This window comes from Dermacentor albipictus, chromosome 1 (assembly GCF_038994185.2).
Source record: "Dermacentor albipictus isolate Rhodes 1998 colony chromosome 1, USDA_Dalb.pri_finalv2, whole genome shotgun sequence".
Lineage (NCBI taxonomy): Eukaryota > Metazoa > Arthropoda > Arachnida > Ixodida > Ixodidae > Dermacentor > Dermacentor albipictus.
In genome coordinates this window covers 252,033,495-252,059,545 of record NC_091821.1, presented here as the reverse complement: position 1 = coordinate 252,059,545, position 26,051 = coordinate 252,033,495, and the positions used below count along the sequence as shown (strand labels likewise).

General features: G+C 44.8%; 2 protein-coding genes across 7 annotated transcripts in view; one reads left to right on the top strand and one right to left on the bottom strand.

Annotated features, from left to right (window-relative positions):
• Positions 1-12,969, bottom strand: part of Kdm3 (Lysine demethylase 3) — a 291,755-nt gene extending 278,786 nt beyond the window's left edge. Inside the window, exon 1 of the mRNA XM_065430826.1 lies at positions 12,679-12,969. Coding sequence (XP_065286898.1) covers positions 12,679-12,834 — 156 coding nt within the window. The 5' untranslated portion in view covers positions 12,835-12,969. The remainder of the gene's footprint in view (positions 1-12,678) is intronic.
• LOC135901226 (receptor expression-enhancing protein 1-like) overlaps positions 1-26,051 on the top strand; it is a 306,997-nt gene that overhangs the window by 245,728 nt on the left and 35,218 nt on the right. For 3 of the 6 annotated variants that reach the window (XM_065430927.1, XM_070531165.1, XM_065430935.1), the window contains 4 exons: positions 15,184-15,256; positions 15,423-15,502; positions 18,488-18,608; positions 20,291-20,404. In XM_065430927.1, coding sequence (XP_065286999.1) covers positions 15,184-15,256; positions 15,423-15,502; positions 18,488-18,608; positions 20,291-20,404 — 388 coding nt within the window. Of the gene's footprint in view, positions 1-13,121; positions 13,333-13,912; positions 14,180-14,878; positions 15,020-15,183; positions 15,257-15,422; positions 15,503-18,487; positions 18,609-20,290; positions 20,405-26,051 lie in introns of those variants that run through there. The other 3 variants (XM_065430944.1, XM_070531164.1, XM_065430952.2) reach the window with 3 other exon arrangements.

Below are 26,051 nucleotides of genomic sequence, written 5' to 3'. Positions count from 1 at the left end.
TGCGTAGCGATGCCATGGGATCTGCGTTCCCACTAGCAGTGGCCGCGCATGTACATATTATTAAGAATCAATTTATGTGGCCTAAGGATTAACTTGGCTCGCTGAAAACTTGCTTTTCGCAGCGTTGCAGTGTCACATACATAGACTGCCATTGAAATTATAATATTGCACCCAGGCATCTTTTGCAGTATCGCAACATGCTCTCGGTAACGACAATTGTTGCCGTTACTAAACAAATGGGCAACAAATTAACAGCACCACTAAAAACGCCTAGCTATACATTGGTACCGCGCACCTTCGGTTATAGCTACGGGCGGGGAATTTTCACGTCGCTAAAGTGTTTGCGTGACGCACATCGTGTCTCGGTTTTGGATGGATGCATGACACATAAATAGGAAGAAAATGCGAAATGAATAAATCCCGCGCGAAAAATTGCGGCGCTGCTCCGGGAAATACGACTGCGCCTTGTGTGCGCTGACGTGGCAGACCAGAGGTTTACGGGAGCACCGCCCAGTGACCGGGAAAGGTCGGCCGCGTAGCCGAACCACGACCGGCATGGAAGAAGCGCCTGCCAAGAAAGGGCCGCCGCACGCGCCCGGCTGCAAGAGACTTCCCCAAAGTAGGTCACAGTGAAAGGACGCGCTCCTGGGCCGAAGGAGGCCAAGCCAACGCGACCGCACCGAAGGCCGCTCGGGGCTACCACGCGGCTGCCACGCCGCGTGTAACAGTCGCCTCACGTTGGATGTAGTAGTCAAGTGCTCACATATTAAACAGGCCTACACTGCGTGAACCACGAGAATGACACAGTTCAACGTTACCGAGAAGTTCGTACTTTCGAAGACGTACTTTTGAAGAGTACGTTCGATACGATTAGACACCACTTACTGCCGATATGCTAAGCTTTGCTTTCGCTTATGTAAACTAACAGTGATGAGTGAGAAAGGGGGAGGATGAGGAGGAAACCCTTGTCTGACATACGCGAAGGCACCGTGCACGTCGAGAGAAATGGCCGGCATGCAAGAAACAGAAAAAGAAAAGAAGAAAAGAACTGAGAGTCGCCTCTTGAAGCACTTATCAAGGTCTCCGCCTGGGCACGTCGTAATTTAGGAATACACCAGCGTTCTCGAATCACAAAATCAGCTAAACCAAGCCACTGCGAAGGGTAACGAGAACAGTAAGCAGCGATACGTACGCATGCATGTGTACAGTGTACATGCTGACATGATCACGGACATAGACGTTATTGCGGGACTGCGCAACTATGCAAGCTCATTTTCCGATGCAGAAGCCCGTATATCTGCACGTCCTTGAAACATGTATTTCAAGGACGCGCTTCCACACGTGCCGGCGATGACATGCCAACTTATTTAATAGTAGCGGCGCCTGAAGACTCAAGGTCATTTCGAAACCTGGATGACGAGAATACAGAAATTGGTAATAATGTTTCCTTTCCAGTGGTGCTGAGGGACGAGGTCCCTGTGAAGTAGCTTGGCGGGGGTGAAGTAGTAGGCAGGAAACGTTGAACAAGTATGTTGAACTGTTTTTACAGGCGAACTATTTACGTTTATAGGGAGTGCAAAGAGCTTCAGCAGGCCCTTACTGTTCTACACCTTGCTTGCACGGTGCGTGAGCCCTGGACGTTGCTAGTACACGTAATACGGAGCCTGGGCGGTTAATGTCCAGACTGCCCGTGAGAGCTCCGTACTGCGGTTATAAAGGCAGTGAAAAAAAAAAAAAACAGTACAGAGCGGCACCGATGGAGTAGCGCCGGTTGTCGAGCTGGCTCTCCCCTTTCTTTGCTCTCGCGTTTCGGCGCACGCCTATCGATGCTTACGTGCACTGACCTTCGTTTCACCCCTACAGTCGCCAGTAGGTGCCAAGGCCGCGGGACACTACGGCGCTGACATTTGGGGAGGAGTGATAATATGTTTGTACTAAGGCAGTGCATAGATTTCAGTATCTCACAATAGACCTTATCGATAGCATATCTAGATATTAAAGCAGCCTGCGACAACGTAGACAGGGAATTGTTATAGTATATTCTCAAACACGAAGGCACAGATGACGATTTCGTGGAGCTGCCGAGGGACATATATAGACAGCCGAGCGCAAATTGTATGGGGAGGATGTCCTCTGTCTCTATTGTTGCTCACGCTTCATGTTAACGGCATATATAGAAAGACGACTGGAAAAGTGAATTAGGGTTTGGTTTATCCTACATGCCTAATGGACAAATGGTGCAACAGAAGGTCCCGAGAACGATATATGCGGACGACATAGTGCTACTAGCGCACTATGCAAGACATTTACAGACACTTGCGAATATCTGTGGCAGCGGAGCGACAAATCTAGGCCTCAAGTTTAGCACAGAGAAATCGGGAATTATAATCTTTGATGAAGAGACGATTAATTACGTGGTGTCAATTCAACAGCGAGTCATACCCATAGTCAAGCAATAGATACTTCGGCGTATGCATAAACGAAGGGGAGGCTTACTCAAACACCCACAAAGATGATCTGAAAATAAAGGCGAAGTAGGAATGCAGCAATAATGAAACAGAGCACTTTGTGGCCACAATACATATGAGGTGGTATGTGGAATCTGGAAAGGAGTAATGGCGCCAGCGCTAACGTTCGCAAATGCCATTCTGTGCTTAAAATCGGCTATCGTGTCGGGATTGGAAGTAAACCAATGATCGGTAGGCCGGTTGACTTTGGGAGCTCACGGCAAAACCACAGATGAGGCAGTGCATGGTGTCATGGGTTGGGCCTCTTTTGAAGTCGGAGAAGCGCAGAGCAAAATTAGTTTTGAAGAAAGACTCAGGAACATGGTTCAATATAAATGGGCGGTTGAAGTGCACAAGCATCTATATTTTAAAAGCATCGACACAGAATTGAGGAAGAGGTCAAGAAAGTTGGTAAACAAGTATAGGGTAACTGAAAGCGCAAATAGACAACCAAGAGTCATCTGAAAAGCGAGAGAAGCGCAACGAACTGGATGCAATGAATGGAAACAAAAGAGACCATTGAGGTTTACAAGAATGGGAAGAAAAACTTGAAGGGAAAATCTGTACGATAATACGAAGGCAAGTGCCTTGCTATTTGAGGCTGCAGCTTACTAGCTAAGGGGAAAAAAACGTACCGGAGGAAATATTCGCAAAAAGATGAGGCATGTGTACGCTGCAGCTAACATCCGGAGACCACTCAGCACGTCCTAATGGAATGCGAAGGGATTCATCCAGTGCCCCGGAGGTAACGCACCTTCCAGAAGCGCTTTGACTTAAAGTGGACGGAAGCATCAGCCGGCCAACAGTCAAGATAAGAAATAGACATTTAGAGTATTGGTGGGAATAGAGGCAGGGAAGAAATTGATACGACCGGATCCGTTACAGGCATTGGTATCATTACAAGGTAGAAGTTTTGAGGAAAAAAAAAAGAAAGAGTATGAAGATGTATACAAAAATGTTGGAATGAAAGCGTACAGTATACCTGATTAAGTCAAGCATGCTAGGCGACTATTTGCCACTGCCCCGTTTGAAAGGGGATGCCAACAAATAATAATAATAATAATAATAATAATAATAATAATAATAATAATAATAATCGTCGTCGTCGAGGTAGGCAATCGGCTTTGCGGTCTGTTCTCCTTCCCGTTGGGAAGGGGAAGAAAGGGTTCAGTGGCCAACGACAAATTTTGTGCTTGGTCGGCCTGTGGAGAGCGAGAAGTCGGGTCATTCATTTCAGGGAGCCCGCCCTTCGTACACGGTTTTCCCAACGCCAAAAACATCTCGATTTTCTCTAGTCCTGAAATGAGAACGGCTGCCAGACGCAGTCACCGCGTGCGCTGACCGGCACGGTGCGCACGGGAGACCACGTGCCGTGTCCGCCGGCCACCCGAAGCTGCGTCGAGCCGGAGAACCTACGGCAGGAGCAGGGTACAGCTGCCACAGCTAACAGAGGCGAAAATCCGGTAAACGGTGCTTCAAAATAAGAAAAAAACAAAGGCGAGGGCTTTAATTATTATATTACTGATAAATAGTACTGATCAGCTTTCTGGTATCATGCAAACACGCGCCAAGCACCGCACTTACAAGTTACAGTGAATCTGCCTGGAAACATTGCGTTTCTTCGCGTTGACGGTACTTTATTAAGGTATTTGCTGTAGGCACCGGCAGCTCCGACGAGCTTATGAAAACGGCGTTGCTCGCGCCGATTTGTGACGTACAGCAGCTTCGGCTGTGCGGATGCCTACCACTTTGAATTTCGAGGCCGTAGTTTTAGCGCGTGACTTTCATCGTACATGCCGAGCACAACGGATGCTTCTGCGCGACACAGCGTCGAAAACGTCATGGTCGGTCACTTGGGAGTTTGCTTCGCTGGCCTGTCTTCGAAACCTCGACCAATATTTTTTTGCGATCCAGACGCTTATTCACTCAAGACAATGCACAAACAGCTGCCGCAAACGTCGGGTACGGAAATGAGGACAATGCGAAGTGGCCCCGATATCGCCGACCAACTTCTCGAGAAAGAAAACACTGCTTGTCGTATGAAACATCACATTTTTTTTTTAATGTAAGATGCGCAGTCGGAATAACATACGTAATATCGTATTGTGTGGAAAGACATAGGCTAAACAGCACGTTAACAATTGAAAAAAATAAGACCATTCCTATGCTAAAATATAATTATAATTAAGAAAGATACGGCGTTCGACAGAACGTGCGCTAACTACCAACTGAATTTTATTTAAGAAAAGCGTGGTACTCACACAAGCGAAACGAGTGGAAATGATCGCACGCGCAACCCAACGTTTTCCAGATATAGGCAGTTTCCTTTCTGCTTGGAGTAATCGACGGAGCGCTGACGCAATTAGCAACTTTTTTTGCAATCAAGCTTGTTTCTACAATTCCCCGCGTATATTTATCTGTAGTTAACACGACTACACCATTCTTAAACAGCGGTTTACACCCGCAATCATCACAATGCACAGAGACATGTTCTTCTCGGTAACAGTTCCATTTTTCGACTTCAACTAACCCTGGGAGTGTTAGCCAGCGCCACCACTCACAAACCTTGGTGGCAGATGTAAAACATCCTATCTGCCGCAGGCGTCACGAGTACGTGATTTTTTAGGGTGAAGGCAATTGGGCAATAGACCCACACGTGCTACCTGAAGGCATCAATGTTTGCCGCACGAGAAAGGGAAGCGATATACGACACCTGGTGCGCAGTGCACAAACGGCGGCCGATGGTTCTTCGCGCATCCTCGGCGCGTCTTTCTCAACGGATTGGTGGCCTTACATATGCTTGATAGCTTTTGTGGAGCTGAAAATAGAACGCCCACTTTCACTTTTCGGGCCGCCTTCTATAAATCATGTGATATCCCATGCATGTACGGTACAACCACCTCCTTTCTCCTTTCGTGGCTACGCTCACACTTGCCACCCGGTTCTCCTAATTTTTTCGGCGCATTTTCCGCCACTGATAAACGTACGTAAATAGGGTAGCCGGCTTCCAGTAGCCGCTCTTTCTGTCTAGAAAAATTCCCAAGCATCCGATGGAGGCATGATCTGCGGAGCGCATTCACAAGAAATAGGTTTGCGATTGCTCGCTTCACCAGCTTGGAACGTGACGAGGCATGCGGAAGCTGCATCTTTGTTTCCCTAGAGTGATATTCCCAACAGCAATGATTGGCGGTCAAATTTAGTTTGGTACCCAACAGTCTGATATTCCCAATCACTGATGTTAGGTACCATGTTAAGTATCATGTGTACCGTAAGTACCATGCTTTCCTGAAATAAAATTCAGTTGGTAGCGCACGTCCTGTCGTCGTTCTTGTCCGTGTCAATCCAGCGCGATGACTTCAATTGATGCAACTAACCAACTAGCCCAAAAATCTGCACTCCTGGATTTCGGCAGTACAGCCTCCCGCCAACAAGTTTCTTTTAATAGCAGGAATCATTAAACTTTAACGTGATTTCCAGCTGTCACATACAGAAGTGCGAGGCGACAATGTATCCGGGATGTTAGAATATATCTCGTCACGGAAGCATGACCATTGCAAAACACATCATAGGGAACCTGGACTAATAAATGCTCCTGCCTTATAGCCCCTTCCCCACCAAAGTTATACAGTTTCATGATCATCATCGTTCCAACAAGCCGAACAGCGCGACAGTCAGCCCGCAAGCCTGGCTACAATAACGCGCAGCTTTGGACAAGCTGAATTATGACCACCAGCGCGTGACACAAAACGAGAGCTTCGTTTACGTGAGCTCGATGCGCGAGCGGGTCGAGTCAGAAGCTGAGCTGCTGACCCATCGCGCGAGTCAAGCCACCCCTTGGCGAAATCGGCTCGAGCCACCTGAGCGTTTACATGAACCCGACGACCGCTTTTCGGCCTGACAGGTAGACTCCATTCGACTTGGTCAATTAAGTTCATGTAAACGTATACAGCTAAGGAGACGCAGACTTGAGCTCGATCAGGTTTGCTGCGTAGCCTGGAAGCACGCAACCTAGAAGGCATTTCATTATGGGCCTCGACGGGAGTCGGTCGTCAGCGCGAAAAAGATTAACTGCGAACATCTCTACATTTTGCGCGGTGGCGTAGATGTGACGATTTCGTGATTCGTTAAGACACTGTGTGTATAGGGCACCTTTGCTACGGCATGCTGGGCGCACAAAAGTGCGTTGGCGCAGCGAATACGAGCACCCGTATCAGGATTTTTAAAAAAGAAAGAACTGACAACAAAATGATTATATATGCGCTTTCACCAAACAATACATTACAAAACGTTATCACAATGACGGGGCTAAATTATGTTCGTTTCGTCAGGTTACTTCCTTTCATAGCAAACCCAGAACAAACACCACCCATGTAAAGTCAGCGGCATAAGTGGCCCAATGAACATTGTCACTGAAGTATAAACCTGGGCCTATGACTGGGTCCTAGTCAGACTGAAATGCTCGATATTGTCCACTCAAGCAAGGTGTCGCTGATGACTTTAAAGGCAAGCGTTGATTCAAAACTTTGGCGAGTTGGTTGATGTCCAATATTAAGGCGACGGCGACAAAAATAAAAAAAAAATAAAAATAAATAAATAAATAAATAAATAAAAATAAAAAATGCACAGGATTTCATCTGCGTGCCTTTTTTTTTTTTCGGTGTGTCGCCGTCGCCTTTGCGCAGCCGTCATAATAAACTAATCACACGTACTGCTTATTAGAAAAAAAGTCGGACCACTTTTTTCCTTCTTTTTTTATCTCACCTATGTAAGCCCACAAATCTGATAGTCGTACAAGACTTTTCGATAAACCAGGTTAACATCTTTAATCTATGTCCATCCTACTTAAATCGCGACCGAACACTGAACCAAAATTATATCTGAAATACGGGACAACCTTTCGAAGAGATTTGGGATTTCTTCGCACCGAAAAAAAATCGCTAAATATCTCATTTTTGCTCCCTACTAAGAATGTGCAAAGGCATCCAGCATTCTTTATTTTAAAATATCAGCCTCAGATCTGCCTCATACTGAAATTTTTTGCCTTGACGCAGAAAAACAAGCTATTGTAATGTGTGATGAAATATCATAGAAACATCTTTCCACGTGGCCCAAAAATGAAAGGTTCCCGCTTATGTATGTATGTATGTATGTATGTATGTATGTATGTATGTATGTATGTATGTATGTATGTATGTATGTATGTATGTATGTATGTCGCACGAAATATTTGATATTTTGGAATATGTTGGGGGTGCATTTCTCTAAACGTGTAATGTTAAAAAAAGAAGAAATCGAAGAGGGTCGACCTAAAGGTTTGATGCGTTTGGCATTAAGTGACCCATATAAGTTCACACGAACGAAAATTCAGGACGACAATTAAAATTTTACAACTAGAATAAGAATACCGTCCAGCGCACCAAGGAACTCGACATAATTTAATATTTGGCAATGTCTGGCTAACTTCACGTCAAATGGTAAGCACAAAGAAGAGCGACTACTAGCGGCTCAATTCAGCAGAACGACGCGAAACCCTTGCGCCAGTTCGGCAGTGGCCATTAGGTGCGAATGCTTAAAGTCGAAGCGATTGCAGCTAGTAACCGCTCGCATACGGTTTGTTAATTATAACGGAACCAGCAAAGAAAGCGCAAAAAGAATCCCGAGGGCATCGAAGAGAAAACGAGGCTCCTTACGGGGCCAGCTGCTGTGCCTCGGCCGAGGAAGCAGAGGTCTCGCAGAGAGAGCCCCGGAATCGATCGCCGAGCCCAAGGTTCAACGCCCTCGGCCGCCCGAGCAGCGCGCACGAAAAGTGCGCCGGCGGCTCAGCTAAGGGGGAACGCTGTCCAGGGACATTCCAGCGCTGGCGGGTGGCACCGGAAACTGGCGCCGAGCGCGCTGGACGGCACACTGCTGGAGGGAGTTCAAGTGGTGCGGCCCCCCCCCCCCCCTACCCGCGCCACCGCACCAACCTCGCTCCCCTCAACAGGCGTGCGGAGATTGCCGCAGCAACAAGGACGCGGCAACAAGGCCGCAGGCCTTGCAGAACACGCACTGCGCAACAAACGTGCGCACTAGCATGGCCCGCAACGATGGGCACTCGAGCCGCGACCGATGCCGTGCACTTTTGCCACCGCAGAATTTGGCTCCACGTCCAGTCTCAATGCAACTGAAGCCATGACAAGAGCCGATAAGTTACGTACTACAAAGAATTGCAAACGATCCACGCAGAGAAAACGGCACATTTAGTGACACTTTTTCGAATAAATTGTAGCAAAACTTCGAAACTTCCACTGTTGTCGACCCAGCAAACCATACAATGCTCGTATTCAGTATGAATGTGAAGACCGGGAACACGAGCAACGGTCATTCAAGGCCACATAACCACAAGGGTCATCGCAGATGCAAATTTACCGAGCCAGGAACCTGCACATCACGATTCGTAACTTGTCGACGGTCCAGCAAGATTACTCCGATTATCACAAGTATGCCCCAGCAAAATGACCATCAACCGCCTGACAACACACACAGAATACGTGTAGCAGTAGCTTCATAGGTCAGTCGCAAGCCTCAACAAACTGTACCGAAGCTCCAGCTTGCTGGGTTAGTATTCTGATGCGTGATGTCTAGGTAGGATGGTAATGACACACAGATGGTAAATGAAGTTGAAAGCTGCTACGACCGCTTGAGGAGCAACAAGGAGGGAAGGGGAGAAAAAATCTGCTGCAGGATTGCCGGTTTCTCCTCCTAATCTTGCAGCTTCCACCACCATAGCGTTTTTCTGTCCCACCAATCTATGCACAGAGACTGTTCTCTGCCAAGCACTTTTCTCCCTGCCAAGCCTTCTCCCTGCCTTCTCTGCCAAGCACCTTTCTCCCTGCTAAAAAACGATCTTGCGGGCATGAAAGAGAGCGTGTGTTCATAAAGTACTCCTTACGAATAAGTGATATGTAAAAAACTGGTGCCCTCCAATCGTGATGGCGGACGTATCAGCGAAGGCGGTCAGCCAATGCAAATAGATATTACCAAAGAAATCCTTTGCAAATCCTCTCCTAGAACCGCAGCATTTCTGCATCTGAGATGTCATTACTACTGCATCACTTTACCCAATTGTGCAAGATTTTTTTTTTTAATTTCGCACTATACATTTCACAATGCTACTTCCATCCGTCATAAAATACGAACCAAGTGGCTGGTACTGCCAAGAAAGCGATGCATATACAGGGGGTGTGCAAGAATTTCTCCATGCAACTCAGTAAAGTGCCGTTTCCAAGTATTAAAAAAAAAAGTGGTTTTTACGTGCCGAAATTACGATCTGATTATGAAGCACGCCGTAGTGGGGGACTCCAGAAATTTAGACCACCTGGCGTGCTTTAACGTGCAACTAAATCGAAGTATACACGGGTGCTTTCGCATTTCGCCTTCATCGAAATGCGGCCGCCGTGGCCGGGATTCGATCCCATGACCTTGCGCTTAGCAGCGCAACACCACAGCCACTAAGCAACCACGGCGGGTCCGTTTCGATGTAGCGCTTTCTTTTTTCTGGAAACGTGGGAGTTACTGGTTCGGTTCTTTATGGAGTAAAAAAAAATGTCTCAGAGCAAAAATGGTATTCATACACCCAAAGTTCGACGGCGGATGGCAAGTTCTTCATTGAAAAGTGCACCGACTGCTGCGCGGTGTTTGAACCCTCAGCGATGAGCCGAGTTGACCCGGAAACATTAGGAGAAAATAAATTTCACTTTTGGTTGAAGATATTCCTTACTTTAAAAGGAAAGCATTACGTTCAGCAGAGTTGCAATATGGGCTGGCTGGTGGTACATTTCTGGAAACGGAACTAGCACAACGTGAAAATAAAGGACACCGTATATGTCCCCTTATTGTGTCCAGTGTTTTAGCGCTGTGCTAGTTCCGCGTCTAAAAAGCATTAGCACACATATTTAGAGATTAATAGATGGTGACCTATACCGAGATGAACACTGCCACATTTTTAAACTACTTTCATTGACCTCGTAAGGGTGAACGTCTCTGCTGCTTTGCATACATGTAGTACTTCAAGAGAAGAAACTGAGTGCCACTTATAGGCCGCTATTTTGTAGCGACGCCTTTATTTTTTTTTTTCGGTGCTAATGCCTCTTGGTGTTTTTCGCATTCGTGAGTGGTCGCGTTCAGCATATGGAAACGCCACCAAATCGCGGCCATGGTCAGTTACGAATCAATGCGCCAATGCTTGCGTTGTGAAATTCACGCATACACGACTCGCGCAAAGGTATCCAAGGGGACCAAACCGAAGATTAGCCAGCAAGGACACAATGCGAAAACACGTTTGCACAAAGTGCAATATTTCGATCATCCCGTTTCGGGAATAATAATAATAATAATGCACAGACAAATAAATGAGCAACCAATTCACATTGAACGCTCCGTGTTGACCATCTTGATTTAACCTGCAAATGCTTGGGACGGTATGCAAAAGGAAAACGACGTGTAGTTCTAAATTAGTGGGCAAAAGGATTTCGTTTATCCCGAAGCAGTATTCCGCTGACTGCATTCATTCAACGCTGAGGCTGTGTTACGTAAGAGCAGGAATGACGAGTGAACAGATGACAGCAACACGCACTGACGAACAAAAATAAAATGTCACATGAATTTGTAGCTCAGTGCGCGATCGCAAAGTACTAGAGGTAGTGTAGGATGCGTGCATGCAAGGCCGGCCAACACAACGTAGCCTGCGACCTGAGCGACCAAAAAGCCCGGGAAACGTGCGTCCTGTTTCCCAGTGAATGCATTTATACACACGCACTCGTGCAGCTACAGTACGGCACATTCGATATCCAGCCGCTTCCTCGCCCCACAAGGGCCTCACAACGGAGCAGTTGACCCCATTCCAGAAATTTCCACATGCACGCCCACGGAGACCTCCTCGATCGGCGCCACAGCGAGGAAGCAAACGGACTAGGCGCGCAAGAGGGAAAGCACACTCCACAATTATTTTTTTCTCTCTCACTCAGCCCGCATGCACAGTACAACACGCCACTATGGGCGACTACACGAAACTTGGTTTTAAGCGTGATCATGCATTAGAACAGTAGATCGCGCAATTATAGAACGATGGGCACACACATCGTAAAATCATCCGCCCCCCCCCCCTTCGCCCCCCCCCCCAATTTATGTGTTTGCATTTGTGCCCCATAACAATTATAACCCATCATTGGTAGCAGACGGAATTTTGAAAATAATTAGTGCTGCTTCCGTTCTATATAGTTCCGCAGTGAGCAAATAGACGACAGGCGCATGACGATAACACGAAGCGCACACGGGAATTGTACGTGTTATCATCGTTGTATGGAAAAGCTTGCGTTCTTCTTTTGAAACAGACCTTCAGTCGCCATCAAAAGGCACCAAACTAACGCGGTGATGACGCGGGGAAGTTGCTGCTGTTACTAGCTTGATATGAGTGCAAGAAACTCTTCAACATGTGTCGCAGCGAGATATGCACCTGCCATGACTGGAAACCAAATGCACCACTATTCAGAAAGCAAGGTCCTACCAGTAACTGCCGATTATGTTTGCTATAATCTCTATAGATAGGCCGAATTCAACAGAGAAAAACACGTGAGCATTTTCTGAACGGGTACAGTACGATTACAACCAAGGGCCAAAGAAACACGCAGATTCAGAAACCCGAAAAGGAAACTACGCTGCACTAGGCACACCGTGCGTTTTGCCGCCATTTCTGAAAACGTAAACAGTTCGCGGGCGCTCACCGCAAACGCTGCTGCAGTTCGTTCTCGCACTGCATAACTGCAGCAGCGCTAGCAGTGCAACACGTCATGATAAAATAAAAGAATATTTGAAAAGCTCGAATATTTTTTTCTTTCTTTTATATATATATATTGGCGCGATTTTTAATAGTAAACTAACTTGACGCTACGTTAGCGGAGCTGATGCCAGCCAGTAGAAGCGCTCTACAATAAACTGTCAAACACTGCTTCTTACACTCGCACAAAAACTGCACGAGTTGTTTCGATTTACCTACAAAACGTTGCTTTTTTTGGCTGCTGTTGGGCGCGCGGAAGGTCAAAAATGGCTGTATTGCGCTACATTCCAGCGGCAGACAGCCTTCCCGCCCCGCACGAAACTGCGCGCACATACGCAGAAACGTAATGCTACTTACGGAAAGCTCGGGGTGTTTAGGATCCTTATGTGACGCTGCACGGATTATTCCAGCCCTCCAATCCAAATCTGATGCCTTGGAAAGTTTGCCTTTGCCCGCACTATTAACACACAGAAATCGTTTGCCCACAATCTCCTCGCGATGCTTGTAGGCCATTGCACATATTAAGTATCCAACCTCTGGCTACAGGAGCCCAGAGTGCACACTTGAAAACTGCGTGGACTGGACGAAAACACTACCACGTCTCCAAACGCGAACGAATAATACGGGAGTTGAAAGGTCGCCACGTAAGTCTCAGTACGCCTGCGCGACCTCGGAGGGAGGAAAAAAAAAAAAATTGTGCTAAGCCACGTGACTGAAAGGAGCCCCACCACTGGAGCAGGAATGCGTTCTGCGCCCAATGGGATGCCGCAAGATGCGCGGCTCGGCCAATAGCGGCGTCCGCGCTTGAAAGTGGCGCGTCGCCTCCGGCGCGCTGTCTGCGGCCCAGCGGCTCGTGTTCTGACGTAGCGTATTCCACGCTCTGTTCAAAAATTGTGGATGCAGTTGTTTGAACTTTGGGACTGTCGTCGTGTGCCTTTCGAATCTTACGAGGATCCATATCACTTTGGATATATGCAGGATGATCTCCACCGTAATATCTCGCCTAATCATGTGAGTGTAGCGAACGATCCTTCGTTCCATGTATTGCAAGACAAAGACTCATGTTCATGGGGTGAATTTGTAGCAAATAATTACTGTGCATGTTGCCTCTGACACGGTTATTTACTAATACACCCTCCTATTTGCATGTAGCGCGTATTTGTGAACATTTGTGCAGCGAACGCTGCAGCTTTTGTTTGTTTGTGTAGGCAGCATAAATCGCTGCATGTTGCGCATGATTGGTGTGTTTATTAACGATCTGAATTAATTCGTTAATGGAATTATTAGACATCGGTTTTAAGGACGCACGCTCTGGGAAAATTCTACCGTGTGGTCGTTGTTCTGAAGCGTGGGATTGTCTTACGTCATTCTCTGCTATTAACAGTGCCGTAGCTTATCGCCTGCGTTTTATGCGTGAATGTTGTGCATTGTACCACTGATCCTCAGCGATCAAAATAGTTTAGTTTTCATGTTCTCTATACACGGGATATACTATATTATGCCTGACCGCCTGATGTCCAAGTCCTTACTGCGCCACAAAGCGCGTCCGCAGCGTGCCATTGTTGTCAGGCAGCAGATGTTCGTGAGGCCAGGTCCTTCGTTTGTTCCTATTGTGTGACTGTATTGTGTTCCAGTTTTTGCCGCATGGCCTTGTCTGTTCATGCTAACAGCGTGTGGTCTGCAAAAAAATAAGGGACTTCGAATAGATTTTGTAGAAGAGGTTTCCCGTGTCCTTATATTTATTTGTTGGCCCTTCGCCACACGTCATCGCACATGTTTGGCAACAGATGCACTTCATGGAGGATGTATGCACTTAGCCGTTTTGCTTATGGACAAGTAATTTGGGCCATGCGAATGGGTACGTGAGCGTTATCCTATTTGATTGTCAGCTCGTAGGCACTTGTGCCGATCATACTGAACAATTTTTAGTGACTGGTTCAAGCTAAAGCCCGTTCATCAGCTTACGCTTGACAGCGGTAGTAGTATGGAGGGGCTTTAGTTCAAGCGTGTACAAAGGTCACTCACCTTCAGTTTGTTCTGCGCACCTTCATAATACGCCTATATTTGTCGCTACTGCCGGACACACTTTATTTGACGCAGCACTAACTAAAAATGCAGCGAACCTACTACGTGGAGACGATTAGCAAGACTGTTTTTTAAATATACATTCTTTTAAGTACCGTGGACGTAATATAAGGTCTACTTGTGCTGTTCTGCTGCCGTCCAGCAGATCTTTTCACAGTTGAGTGGAGTTGAGCCTTGCCGTCTACATGTTGGCAGCCGCCCCACATTTAGGCGAACGGTGCCATCTGACAGGCGGGCATTGTTTCAGCAGAAGCTGCTTGATGGAGTGAGCTGCATGGCATAGAGCGTGTGTCTGCGGGAGGGGTCAGACCCCCTCCCACCGCCGCTCTACCTTTTTGGTGAGCTGCTGTTGCTGCCTGTGGGCCTGGGAGAGGAGGGAAGAACTCCACTTCCTGCTGGGAGGGGAGTCCGTTTATTTTGGTTGGAGCCGACGATTATTTTGGGGCCTTGGGAGCAGGAGCTTGCCTCTGTGTAGAGATGCACCCTTCCTTGCTTGGGAATGTTCAGCTCTGATTTCGCATCCAGGAACAGCCCTGCTGTGTACTTCATCCTCCTGCAGCTCTGACTTTTGTGTTGCGCAGTGCCTTACAATGTTCTGCTACAGTGTCATTGTGTGAGTGACCTTGGAACCACCAGTCCACAAATGCAGAATCCTTCAATTGGTGCTCAGCTGGCTGGTGCATCTTTGCAGCTGACACGCGGCCGATTGTGCCTTCTGTTACTGTTTTGCTCTTGTTGCTTCCCGGTGCTGGCTCATTGTTTCTATCGTCTCTTCAGCTTGCTCTTCGGTGTGCTGTACCCTGCGTATGCATCCTACAAGGCAGTCAAGAACAAGGACGTCAGGTCTCACGTAAGTGCAGTTTTCATATACGGTACAGCCCATTGGGTTCATATTGAAGAACCTCAGGCGGTTAAAATTAAACCGGTCTCCACTGGGGTGTACCTCATAATCACATCATGGTTTTGGCAAGTAAAAACACTAGAATTAAATTTTTTTTTTAATCCTTCCTTTGCAGCTTCAATGGATGATGTACTGGATCGTATTTGCCCTATTCACATGCATCGAGACATTTTCTGACATCTTTATTTCATTTTGGTAAGTGCAGCTGGATTTGGTACTTCAGTAGTTTGAACCCATATCACACTGTTTATATCTAGCACTATTTGCTTGTGAGTAGACAGTATTACACAAGTGCTGGCACTGTGTGCATTTATACCATTAGTGAGTCATATGGATTCAAATTTACTTTGCTACCGTGTTGCATAGTGGAACAAAAAGGAGAGCAAATATATTTCGACCCTGTCAAATGCTTTTCCTTGCTGGTGCTTCTCAAGAAATTATTCACTAGCGAGGAGTAAGTGTAAAACAAGCAGAAACAAATCTAGTGCAAAAGGCCAGTAATAATAATGGCTTCTGTGTGGCGTACTTGGCCATCAAGACTTCCAGAAATGTTACTGATCTCTCAAAGCCATCGCTGGCATGCTGGCCGTCTTATCAATAAGGTTTTTCACCACCACCACCCGGGAATACCAAGAACACTTGTAAGCAGCAAGAAAGCAGCTAACTTTGTTGTTTATTCCTTTTTGAAATCTTGAGCAGGCCAATGGCAGTGTGCCATTGAACACTGGGTATCATCCGAACCAAGTGCAACGCACTGTGATGTTATGCTTCTTCCGGTGCATGCCTTTGTTCTGACTGAGCTGCATAGTGGCATCAGGTATATGAAATTTTAAATTGTAAACTGTTCGTCTGCAGCAGCAGCACCCTATATAAGTGCACTGGGAAAATGAAAGCCTCTACCAGAGATCTTCAGTTGCACCAGTTTCACATCAACTAATGCATTCCTACTCCTGCAAGTTTCCTGTTTTTGTTGCTTTGCTAACCCTCTTGCAGTCACAATTGCAGTCCCATTCCCTTTGAACCCTTGCAGTTACGTCTGCTCCTTCATCACAGCAATAGCATATGGAGGGAATATACCAACTCCAGAGAAACTGCTTGGTGAAACTGGAGGTGCACAACCATTACAGCTGCCATTGTGCAGCTCGAATTGTGGCCAGCACAGTTCACGTAATTGCTAGAATTAACTCTACCTTACACTATGTTTATACAAAATAGGTGGTGATCATTTTTAGGTTTTCCGAAAATTTTAAAAATCGCCTGTTGCCAATAACGTAATTCTAGTCCATGTGATATGTGAAAAAAATTGAAAACACATATCCAACTAGTTAACAAAAATCACTAATTATCTTAATTATTGTAGACCACATATTGCACTGTACTAATTGTAGCCAGTGAGCTTGTCTATCCACTTGGAATGATCTTCCAGAATGACTCCAGTTTGGAGATATGCACCATCATGCTCGCCGTAAAAATGCGCTGTTGCACTTACTTTTTAACAAAACGTTGTTTTATGCATTCAAGAATGAAAGTAACTGGAACACCCATGTATTTCCTCCCATGTTTTGGGAAATAATATCTCAAAATCGGTGTCATCCTGGAAATTCATTTCAAGTGGATGCATCATTCAAACTTGCCAGCTACAATTAGTAAATCACAATATGTGCCGTAATATAAATAATGAAAAGTTATTTAGTCAATTATTGTTAATTAGTTGAATGTGTGTTTAGATTTCTTGTGCTAGTAATGTTTGCCTCTTCAAATAATCCAACTCAACGACATGAATTATGCTTTCTGCCACAAGTAATATCTAAAATCCTGTAGGACGTAAAAATGATCACCCTGTATAATGTAGAAATGAGAACCTGCATATGCATGTCCAATGACACATTCACACCTCTGCATATATTGTCGTCTGCATTTGCTGGTGACTCCTACTTTAAACATAATTCTTTACACATACTGAAAGTGACCGTACATATTTAAAGTAGTCCCACAAATCCTTGTATGGTTCCGAGTTTAATGCAAAAATAAGACAAATCGCCACATGCAGGCAAAAGTTGTTCGACCTTAAAATTCAAAACAGAAACAGTTTAGAAAAAATAAAGTGTGTGCTTCATTTCACTCTACCATTGACACCATAAGCTGCTATCGGTGAGGGTTTCAGAAGTGTGTGCTGTAGCCTGGCTTATTGAGGTGGCCTTGTCACTGCAGTGAGTGTCCATACTTTTTGAGTTCTATTTCTGGGGGCACATACCAATGCCACCATGGGTCCTTCAGGTGCGAGCTACCCTTGGTTTCTGCTTTGTGAGAAAGGAAGGGTGGTTAGCTGCTAAAAGACTGAGATGGGTCACTGCCCTTTCAGTTCAATTCACAGAAGTAGCTAAAGAGAGAGAAGGGGGAGCAAGGGACTGGTTGTTAAGATCAAACAAGATCTGGTTAGCACTGAAATTCTCAGCAGTATGTCTATTGCTGCCCCAGTGTAACACTTTCGCCCTTTAGACATTTTAATGCTTTTTATCCCGATGGGTGCCTTTACTTCTCAGTGTTTGCTTATGAGCAAATTTGTAACTTTTGTTTGCACGTACTTGATATTTGTTGTACAGCACAAGTGATTCTCTTTAGCTCAATGTGGGAACTGCTGTTCTCATGTGTAACACAACAGTAATAAGTGAATAAAATTTTTATGTGAGCCTTTATCCTAGTAGGCTGTTGTTAGTAGGCCTCTAGTTGCATTTTTTCTTGCATGAAGTTAAAAATATAAAATTGGCATTGATTGTTCTTATTAAGCTGTTCTAGTGTGCACAAGTTTGCTTTTCTATCCTTTAATGCTAATATTCTGATAAAAAGTACAGAACAAATAGTTGTCTTGTTCTGTAGTTCTATGTAATAGTTGTATCTGAAACCCAGAAAGCACTTGTTAAATAAATAAAATGGTATTAAACAGAATGGCTTCTTTTACCAACATTTTCACTTTTGCATATATAATTTATCAAAAATTTTTCTAATTGTGGTATTGCATTGATCAGAAAGTGTAAATACTGCTCCTCCAGTCAAATCTTATTTACTTAGTGAGGCTGCTCCTCCAGTCAAATCTTATTTACTTAGATATACCTCGGCATGAGAACATGCATTATTATATGGTGTTCTCCACAATAACATTTTGGTTCTTTGTATTTCTAGGATGCCATTTTATTATGAGCTCAAGATCTTGTTCGTTCTGTGGCTCCTGTCACCTGCAACAAAAGGATCAAGTCTCTTGTACCGACGCTTTGTTCATCCACAGCTTGTTCAACGTGAGCAGGTGTGTTCCAAGTACTGTTGCACCCTGGGCTAGTATGCTTGCCTATTTTTGTTTGTAAAAGGTGGAGGTTGAATACTTCCTTCACAGGAGTGCCATATTTTTTAAATATAAACACATTGGTTGTACCTGTTATATTTATTTATCTCAAAAAGATCCAAACAAGGTATTTAGCTTTAAAAAGATAGTGTAAGTGAAGTGAGCCCCAGCTCCTGCTGCCATACTCAAAATGCACTTCCGAAGCACCTGACATGGGCTCACATTCTTTACAGTGCTCCGAATCACTTTGGAGGCAAAAAAATGCCAAACATGCAAAACACTCTTGAAACTTTGATTGCGCATTCGGTGACCTTCGGCTAAAGAAAATAAGATACAACCAGAATTGAAACCAGAAGAAAGGTAGCTAACCGAGGGGCCCAATTTTTAATAATCATATCATGAGAAGCCAACAAACAAAGGCACCAAGGACAACATAGGGGAAATTACTTGTACTTTCTAATTGAATTGAAGAAATGATAAATTAATGGCAATGATAGCGGATGAAAAAACAACTTGCCGCAGCTGAGGAACGATCCCACGTCTTTGCACTACGTGTGCGATGCTCTACCAATTGAGCTACCGTGGCGCCGCCCTCCCATCAACTTTCTGAGGTATTTATATGTTACTACTAGAACAACCCTGGGATTGTTAGCCAGCGCCACCACTCGCAAACCTTGAGGGCGGATGTGGAACATCCTTTCTGTCGCAGGCGTCACGAGTATGTGATCTTTCTGGGTGAAGGCAACTGGGCAATAAACCTGCACATGCTACCTGAAGGGACTAATGTTGCCGGATTTGAGACCCTTGTTATGTAATAAGGGAGAAGAAATGGGGTCAATTGAGGGCCCAATTTTTATTAAACATATCATAAGAAGCCAATAAACAAAGACACAAGGACAACACAGGGAAAATTACTTGTACTTACTAATTGAATTAAAGAAATGATAAATTAATGGTAATGAGAGTGGATGAAAAAATAACTTGTCGCAGCTGGGGAACGTGTAATTAGAAGTAATTTTCCTTATGTTGTCCTTGGCATCTTTGTTGGCTTCTCATGATATAACCAAAGCAAGAGGCACGTGCGCTCTTGCTCGTATACTGCTGTACTTGAAGCATACAAGCGAACCTTGTAAATCCAATAGAATCTATGAAGGCACTTTATGTGTATTTTTTTTTTCTTTACATGTAGTCTGACCTTCAGAGTCAATCTCAGAAGGCATATTAACATGTAGCCCTGAGGGAACAGCTTGCAGCTTTCACATTTACTCTAGAGGAAAGCCTTACTTTCAACCTTCAAGTTGCTTAGTTTTACCATTGACTGAAAAACCTTTTGGAGCACTGCATCAGGGTAAAAATTGAATTTCATTATATCCAATGTACGCAGCCTCAATTTGATAAGTGCAGTAGATATATTCACCATGTGACCAATGCATTGTTCGCCTGAATTTTGTGCTGAACAGTTAAGTACTAAGGAAATTTAACTTTTTAGTGCATTCTAAGCTCTGAAAGGCTTTGCAGTCAGTTGTACCATTTGTGCAAGCTATTTCTTCGTACCTTGAAAAAAAAAAAGCAAGTAGATAAACATCTTTACTTGCTGCTGTCACATTGGCAATTGCTTAGTAATTCTTGCATTGTCTCTTTTGCAGGACATTGATGAACTGATCGAGAAGGCAAAGGAGCAAGGCTACTCTACCATGTTGCTTCTTGGCAGCCGTGGTCTGAGCTATGCCACCAGTGTGGTGCTCCAGACAGCCATCAAAGTAGGCACCTGATATTTGCTTGATACACACAGCATGAAAGGGCAGCGAGCTTCTGTTTTGCATGATTGGGCTCTAAGGCATCATGACTAACCCTCAATTCCACACAGCAATTGACTTCAGCCACAGTTTCGATTGCAAGCTAAGTTGCATTGGTCATAGGGTCATAAATGAAATACTAACAAGGCTAGCACAAACAATGTTCCCTATTTATTCTATTTCATGGACTTATAAAAGGATATGTAGTGTACTGAAACCCATGCAGGTAACTAAAGAAACTCGGAATTCTGCTAGCTGTGAGTAGCTTCTTGTGCTGAAGTATGTTGTGCTGGTGCTGGCCACTGCAGCTGTGATCACATATCGTAAAACCCTTAGAAGCAGACACCTTTTATTTGGCTAAAGTTTCTTAAATCCAGAGTGTTGACTCTAAGTGCTCTTGCTGAAGTAGTGTGTAAAATGGGCCTTACACTTGGTACGTTGAGAAAGAGAATTCCTGTCTAACCATAAAGAAGGACACATAGATTTCATGGAAACGTGGCACAGAAAACATAACTTTTTTTAATCCCCTCAGACATTCTCAAAATTATGCAGCGTTAGCACTTCCCATACAGGGCTGTAGAACATCAAGATTTCTTCTGGAGTGTAAATAAAATATTTTTAATTACCATACTAGGCTACATTCACATGCAATAAGTAAACCAGAGATATCATTTATTCTAGGCCTGTGCTGCCATGCTCTGGTTCATAAAATCATAAGCCTCTGTTACAGAAAGGTTGATCAACCTTCTTTTACCTGCCTTTCAATAGCCACATGAAAATTATATTGTGCATGGTCACATGCTGTAATTTGTGGTGCTACACTTTGGGCTTTAGAGTGCATCATGTTTTACTTCTGTTCTTGAATCGGGAGCCTTTCACATAGCATGAATTTCATGTGCATTCAAGGCCGGTATAACTTAAAACTTTTTCAATCTGTTTTTGTTCCAAATCGGCCATTAGCCCTCAGTGATACGTCAAGATGGTTCGGGCTCTGCCGATATGGTTGTGCCGCCCACCCATATGGGTTGGACCCAAACATTCTGGCCTATGAGGGAGGGCTAATGGCTGTTTTGGAATAAAAACAAATTGGAATAGTTTTCTGTTATAGGGTCCCAAGCCCATTTATATGTAACACGAATATTTAGAACACTGCTTGTATGAAATGCTGCAAGTATTTCTTTGAAAATTGTCATTGAAAAGTATAGGAGCATTGTGGGCCTATTTTAAACCGTGTCCCTTTACAATATGTGCTCTCACTTATCATCGTTTGGGATTGTGATAACTTCAGCAGGGTTTCCTGTTGTACTAGTTGGTACATGATAATTCAGAATTGAAAAAGAAGAAAGAACACAGTGCTGACCTGCAACTGAAGTAAAGCAATTGTGTTGCGCCGAGTTTTAATACTGAAATATTGAAAGAACACGAGGCTGAAGGACAAAACGCAATGTCCTTCTTTCTTGTGTTCTTTCATTCATTTAGCCATAAAAAAGTCACTTTTATCTGAAAAGTGAAGCATCGATTGCGATAGCATATTACTAGACAGCTATATGAAGTAAGGATGGTACAGTAAAACTTTGTTAAACCGTACCCGCTTAAACAGTAGTTTCATTTTAAAAATGGTAAAGTAAAATCCCCGACTCAGCGGCTATTGAACATTATGTGTTTTGTATTTCCATAAACCGTACCAGCTTATTGCGTACATATTGGTTAACACGTAGTGTTTCCACTTTTCGTCGCGCAAGCACTCCGATGCGTCATCTCGATCGGTTGACCCGGCAGAACAAGAAGCCTCAGAGTGTCAGAACAACGGCCTCCAAGCACCCTGTGCGTTTGCACGTGAAGCCACATGAACATTAACATCTTTTTGGTGGCGTGCCAGAGAGCGTTGTGGCGTCATGCAAGCGAGGACTCGCATCATGCCGAAGCTCGGATAAAAAAGATGCTGGGTGCTCAGCATAGAAGAAAAATTACATTGTTCATGCTATCGAACGTGACACAAAGAAGTCGGTGCTAGCACACTACATGGGTCTACTGTTAACTACGGCGTGTGGCATTTGGAAAGCGAAGCAGTTGCTCAGCAGCGCTGCTGCGACCGCCAAGAGATGTTGGCTATGAGGTTCTGCTTTTCGCCATCGTTGCCTGGATGGATGGATGGATGTTATGAGCGTCCGCTTTAGAATGGGGCGGTGGGTTGAACCACCAAGCTCTATCTATTACACTGCCTAATGTCTTATCTAGGTTAAAAGAAAAAGAAAAAAAAAAACACAATGAACTGCCACAACCAAATGTCCTTGCCCCCTATTGTGAACTTTCCTTTTGTTGGCTCCGTTTTTTGTCGCTTCACTACTTCCACCAATCTTCCAGTTGTCACTTATTACTCTCTATCGCAGACATATTCACTTTTCTCCTGCTCTCGCTGAACCCAAGAGCTTGGAAGAGGCCAGTTGTGCAGTAATCGACTGCTGGGCAAATGTCTTCACATTCTAATAAAACATGCTCCATCGTTTCCCTAGCTTTACCGCAGCAAGCACTTACATCTTCCTCCTTCCTTATATCTGAGGCATCCCGACCTCGCTTCGAAAAGTAATGAGCTTCCCTTAATTTTGAGTTTTCATAAATTGTTTTTTTCCTGATTTCGTTTTTTCCTTTTAAGTAGTTGCTCATGGCAGGCTTCTTTTCCATTGCCGCCACCCATGAGATTATTTCAGCCTCTCTGACTTTCCGCTTGACGTTCTTTGTTGCTGTGTTGCTCACCCTACAGGCCGCATAGTTGCTGGTAAGCTTCCCAGTTCTTTTCCTTCACTGTGAATCAATGTTTTTCCTGTACAGATACCTGAACACTCTCCCAGCCCATTTAATTTCTTCCATATTCCTTTGGCGCTCTTCATACAGAATTTTACTGCGCGCTTCCCTCACTTCAAAACTAGTCCAGCCCATATCACCCTGCACAGCTTCATTTGTAGTCTTCCCGTGAGCGCCCAATGCGAGGTGACCCATTGACCTTTGGTTCCCGTCGAGTCCTGATTGTAACCCCAATTTCAAACAAACAACCGCATTTCCAAAAGTAAGTCCTGGAACCATTACACACATACCCCGGAGCACCCCGTACCTATTGTATCCCCTTAGCGCTCCGTGCTTCATTATGGCTACATTTATCTTCCTCTTTACTGTTATTGTTTTTTCCTGTGCTTCCGTATACCTGTTGCATTCGTTTATCCATATGTCAAGGTATTTATATTCTTTTATCCGAGGTATTTCCTGGCCCTCTATTGCCACTGTCTGTTCACTGTTTTCATTGAATGCCATAACACCTGATTTTCTAACACTAAATTTCAAGCCTAAGTTCTCCCCTGGCCAGACGTTGCAAATCACTTTGCTTGTTAGCTAGCAACACACTGTCGTCCGCTTAAAATAAACTTGGAAGCTGGTGCTCTACTACTGTACCCGCCTGTTTGTATGAGGGATTAAACCTGATATTACTTACTTCCAGCGCTCTCTCCATGCTCAGCATATACATCATAAACAGCAGTGGGGATAAAGGGCACCCCTGCCTAAGTCCCTTGTTATCAACTGTCTCGTCTAGATATCAACCTCGTCTAGCACTGTGGCTGTGCGCTTAGGAATTTTCTCTTCGGCTTTCTTCCAGTTGAAATTTGTCAGCACCAGCTCTTCTTTCATCTGGTTCTCTTTTATGCTCTTTTTTTCTTCGAATACAACCTCGTCATTGCCTTGGAAAGATTCGGCTGTTATTTTTTAGGTGTAATTTAATGCCACTTCCCCTTCCAGTTTGTTTCCATCTTTGTCTAGGATATGTTGCTGTATTGTTGTTTACTTCCTGCCTAATAATTTTGTGTGGTTCCACTATATCCTAGGTGTGGCCTTCTTTTTCTCCCGTATTTCTGGCAACCAACATTCACTTTCACCTTTTATCTTTGCTTGCACTAGTATTTGAACCATGTAGACTTTTTCTCCCGGTATATTTCCCATTTACTGGCTACTTCATCCTGCGGCAACTGCACCTTCTTTGCCTGCCTGTGCTCTTGGGATGCTTTCTGTCGTTCGGCAATCGCTTCTCATATCTCCCTGTTCCACCAACTTTTCGGTTTCTTTTTTATTTTCCAACAAACGTGTTGTTTCTCTTTCCGTATTTCTGTTGTTATTACACTTAGCTCACTGTATTCTCACTCGTTACTTGGCCATTTTCTAAGTTCTTCCTCGACTCTAGTGACTATATTTGTTATTTTTTCAACGTTGAAATTTGGCCTGTCCATTTTGCACTCCTTGCTCTCTTTCCCAACTACATATCCCATTTTCATAATGATGTGTTTATGGTCGCTCCCTATGCCTCTGTTGTTGCCGAAGTGTAGCCTAGCGACAGTGATAAGGATGACACGGAAAGCGACAGCACAGCCGATTCAGGCCCGACAGTGGCAGAAGCTGCGCGTTACGTCAGCCTCATGAATGCAATCGTCGTGACAAGAACTGCACCCCGCAATGAAAAGGACTTCACGACTTCTGCAACGCTACCGCGCCTGTGCACGGAGAATATGCAACGCCAGCAAGGAATCTGCTATGCGAGTGTTTGCTGAGAAGAGGGGGCTGGCTGCAAAGCTGGCTCGTAGCTTCAGTAAGTCTGAGGCCGCTGTCGTCGCTGCTAGGCTGCCGCGTTAAACGAAAATAACACTTTTGTCGCGTGAAGTAAATAAATACTGCATGTTTTTTCAACCCTTTCATCGCACTCTTTTTGAGTTTTGTTTTTGACAGGTAAGTGGGCAATCTCGTGCTATTTCAGTTAAGGAGTACTACCGTTTAGTATGTGCTTTTTCTGAGCTCCGGCCACCTACGGTTTAATGAGGTTTCACTGTAGTTGTATTGGCCGTATAAACTTTTAAACATCTGCTTGCTAAGTTAACAACAGTGCAGTGCTTGCACAAGCAAACGTGAACGCATCTCGCTCAATGACGACGGAAACTTGCTGTCAAAACACCAGAGTGAGGAAGCATGCCCGCAGCAGCGAGCGAATTGACCTTCGTGCTGCCTCACGCTTCAACGAAAACTAAGCGGCGAAAACCCAGCGCACATGAAGCTATCAGCACTCGGCACACTCTGTCGCCATTGCAGGTCGCTTTCAAGATAGGGCCTGCATGGCTTCACCATATTCAGCAGCAGCCGGAGTAGAATGTTCTCCTCTTTCCTTCCACTCTTCCCAGTGCCTTGCACGCAACCGAAGACCGTGCGCTTCGACCCCACTTTCCTCCCTTGCAAGATTGAGCCGCTGTTGTCGGCTCACCCTTGCACGCTTTCACACACACATACAGCATACAGCGCATGGCGACAATGTTTTTGCCCTTGGACTTTATACAGAACATCACGGCTTCGACAATGGCAAAAATGCGCCTGGAGTGTCCATGTAATTGCTATTGCAATAAAAACTCCGCACAACACAATCATGCAACTGAAGATTTATCTTGCACATGTCGAAATATATGCAAAGGAGGGGAACCAGGCAAGGTGATTCCACTTCACAAGTCCGGCGACACCCATAACCCATACAACTACAGACCTATTTCCTTGACATCAGTACCATGTAAAATATTTGAACACGTAATTT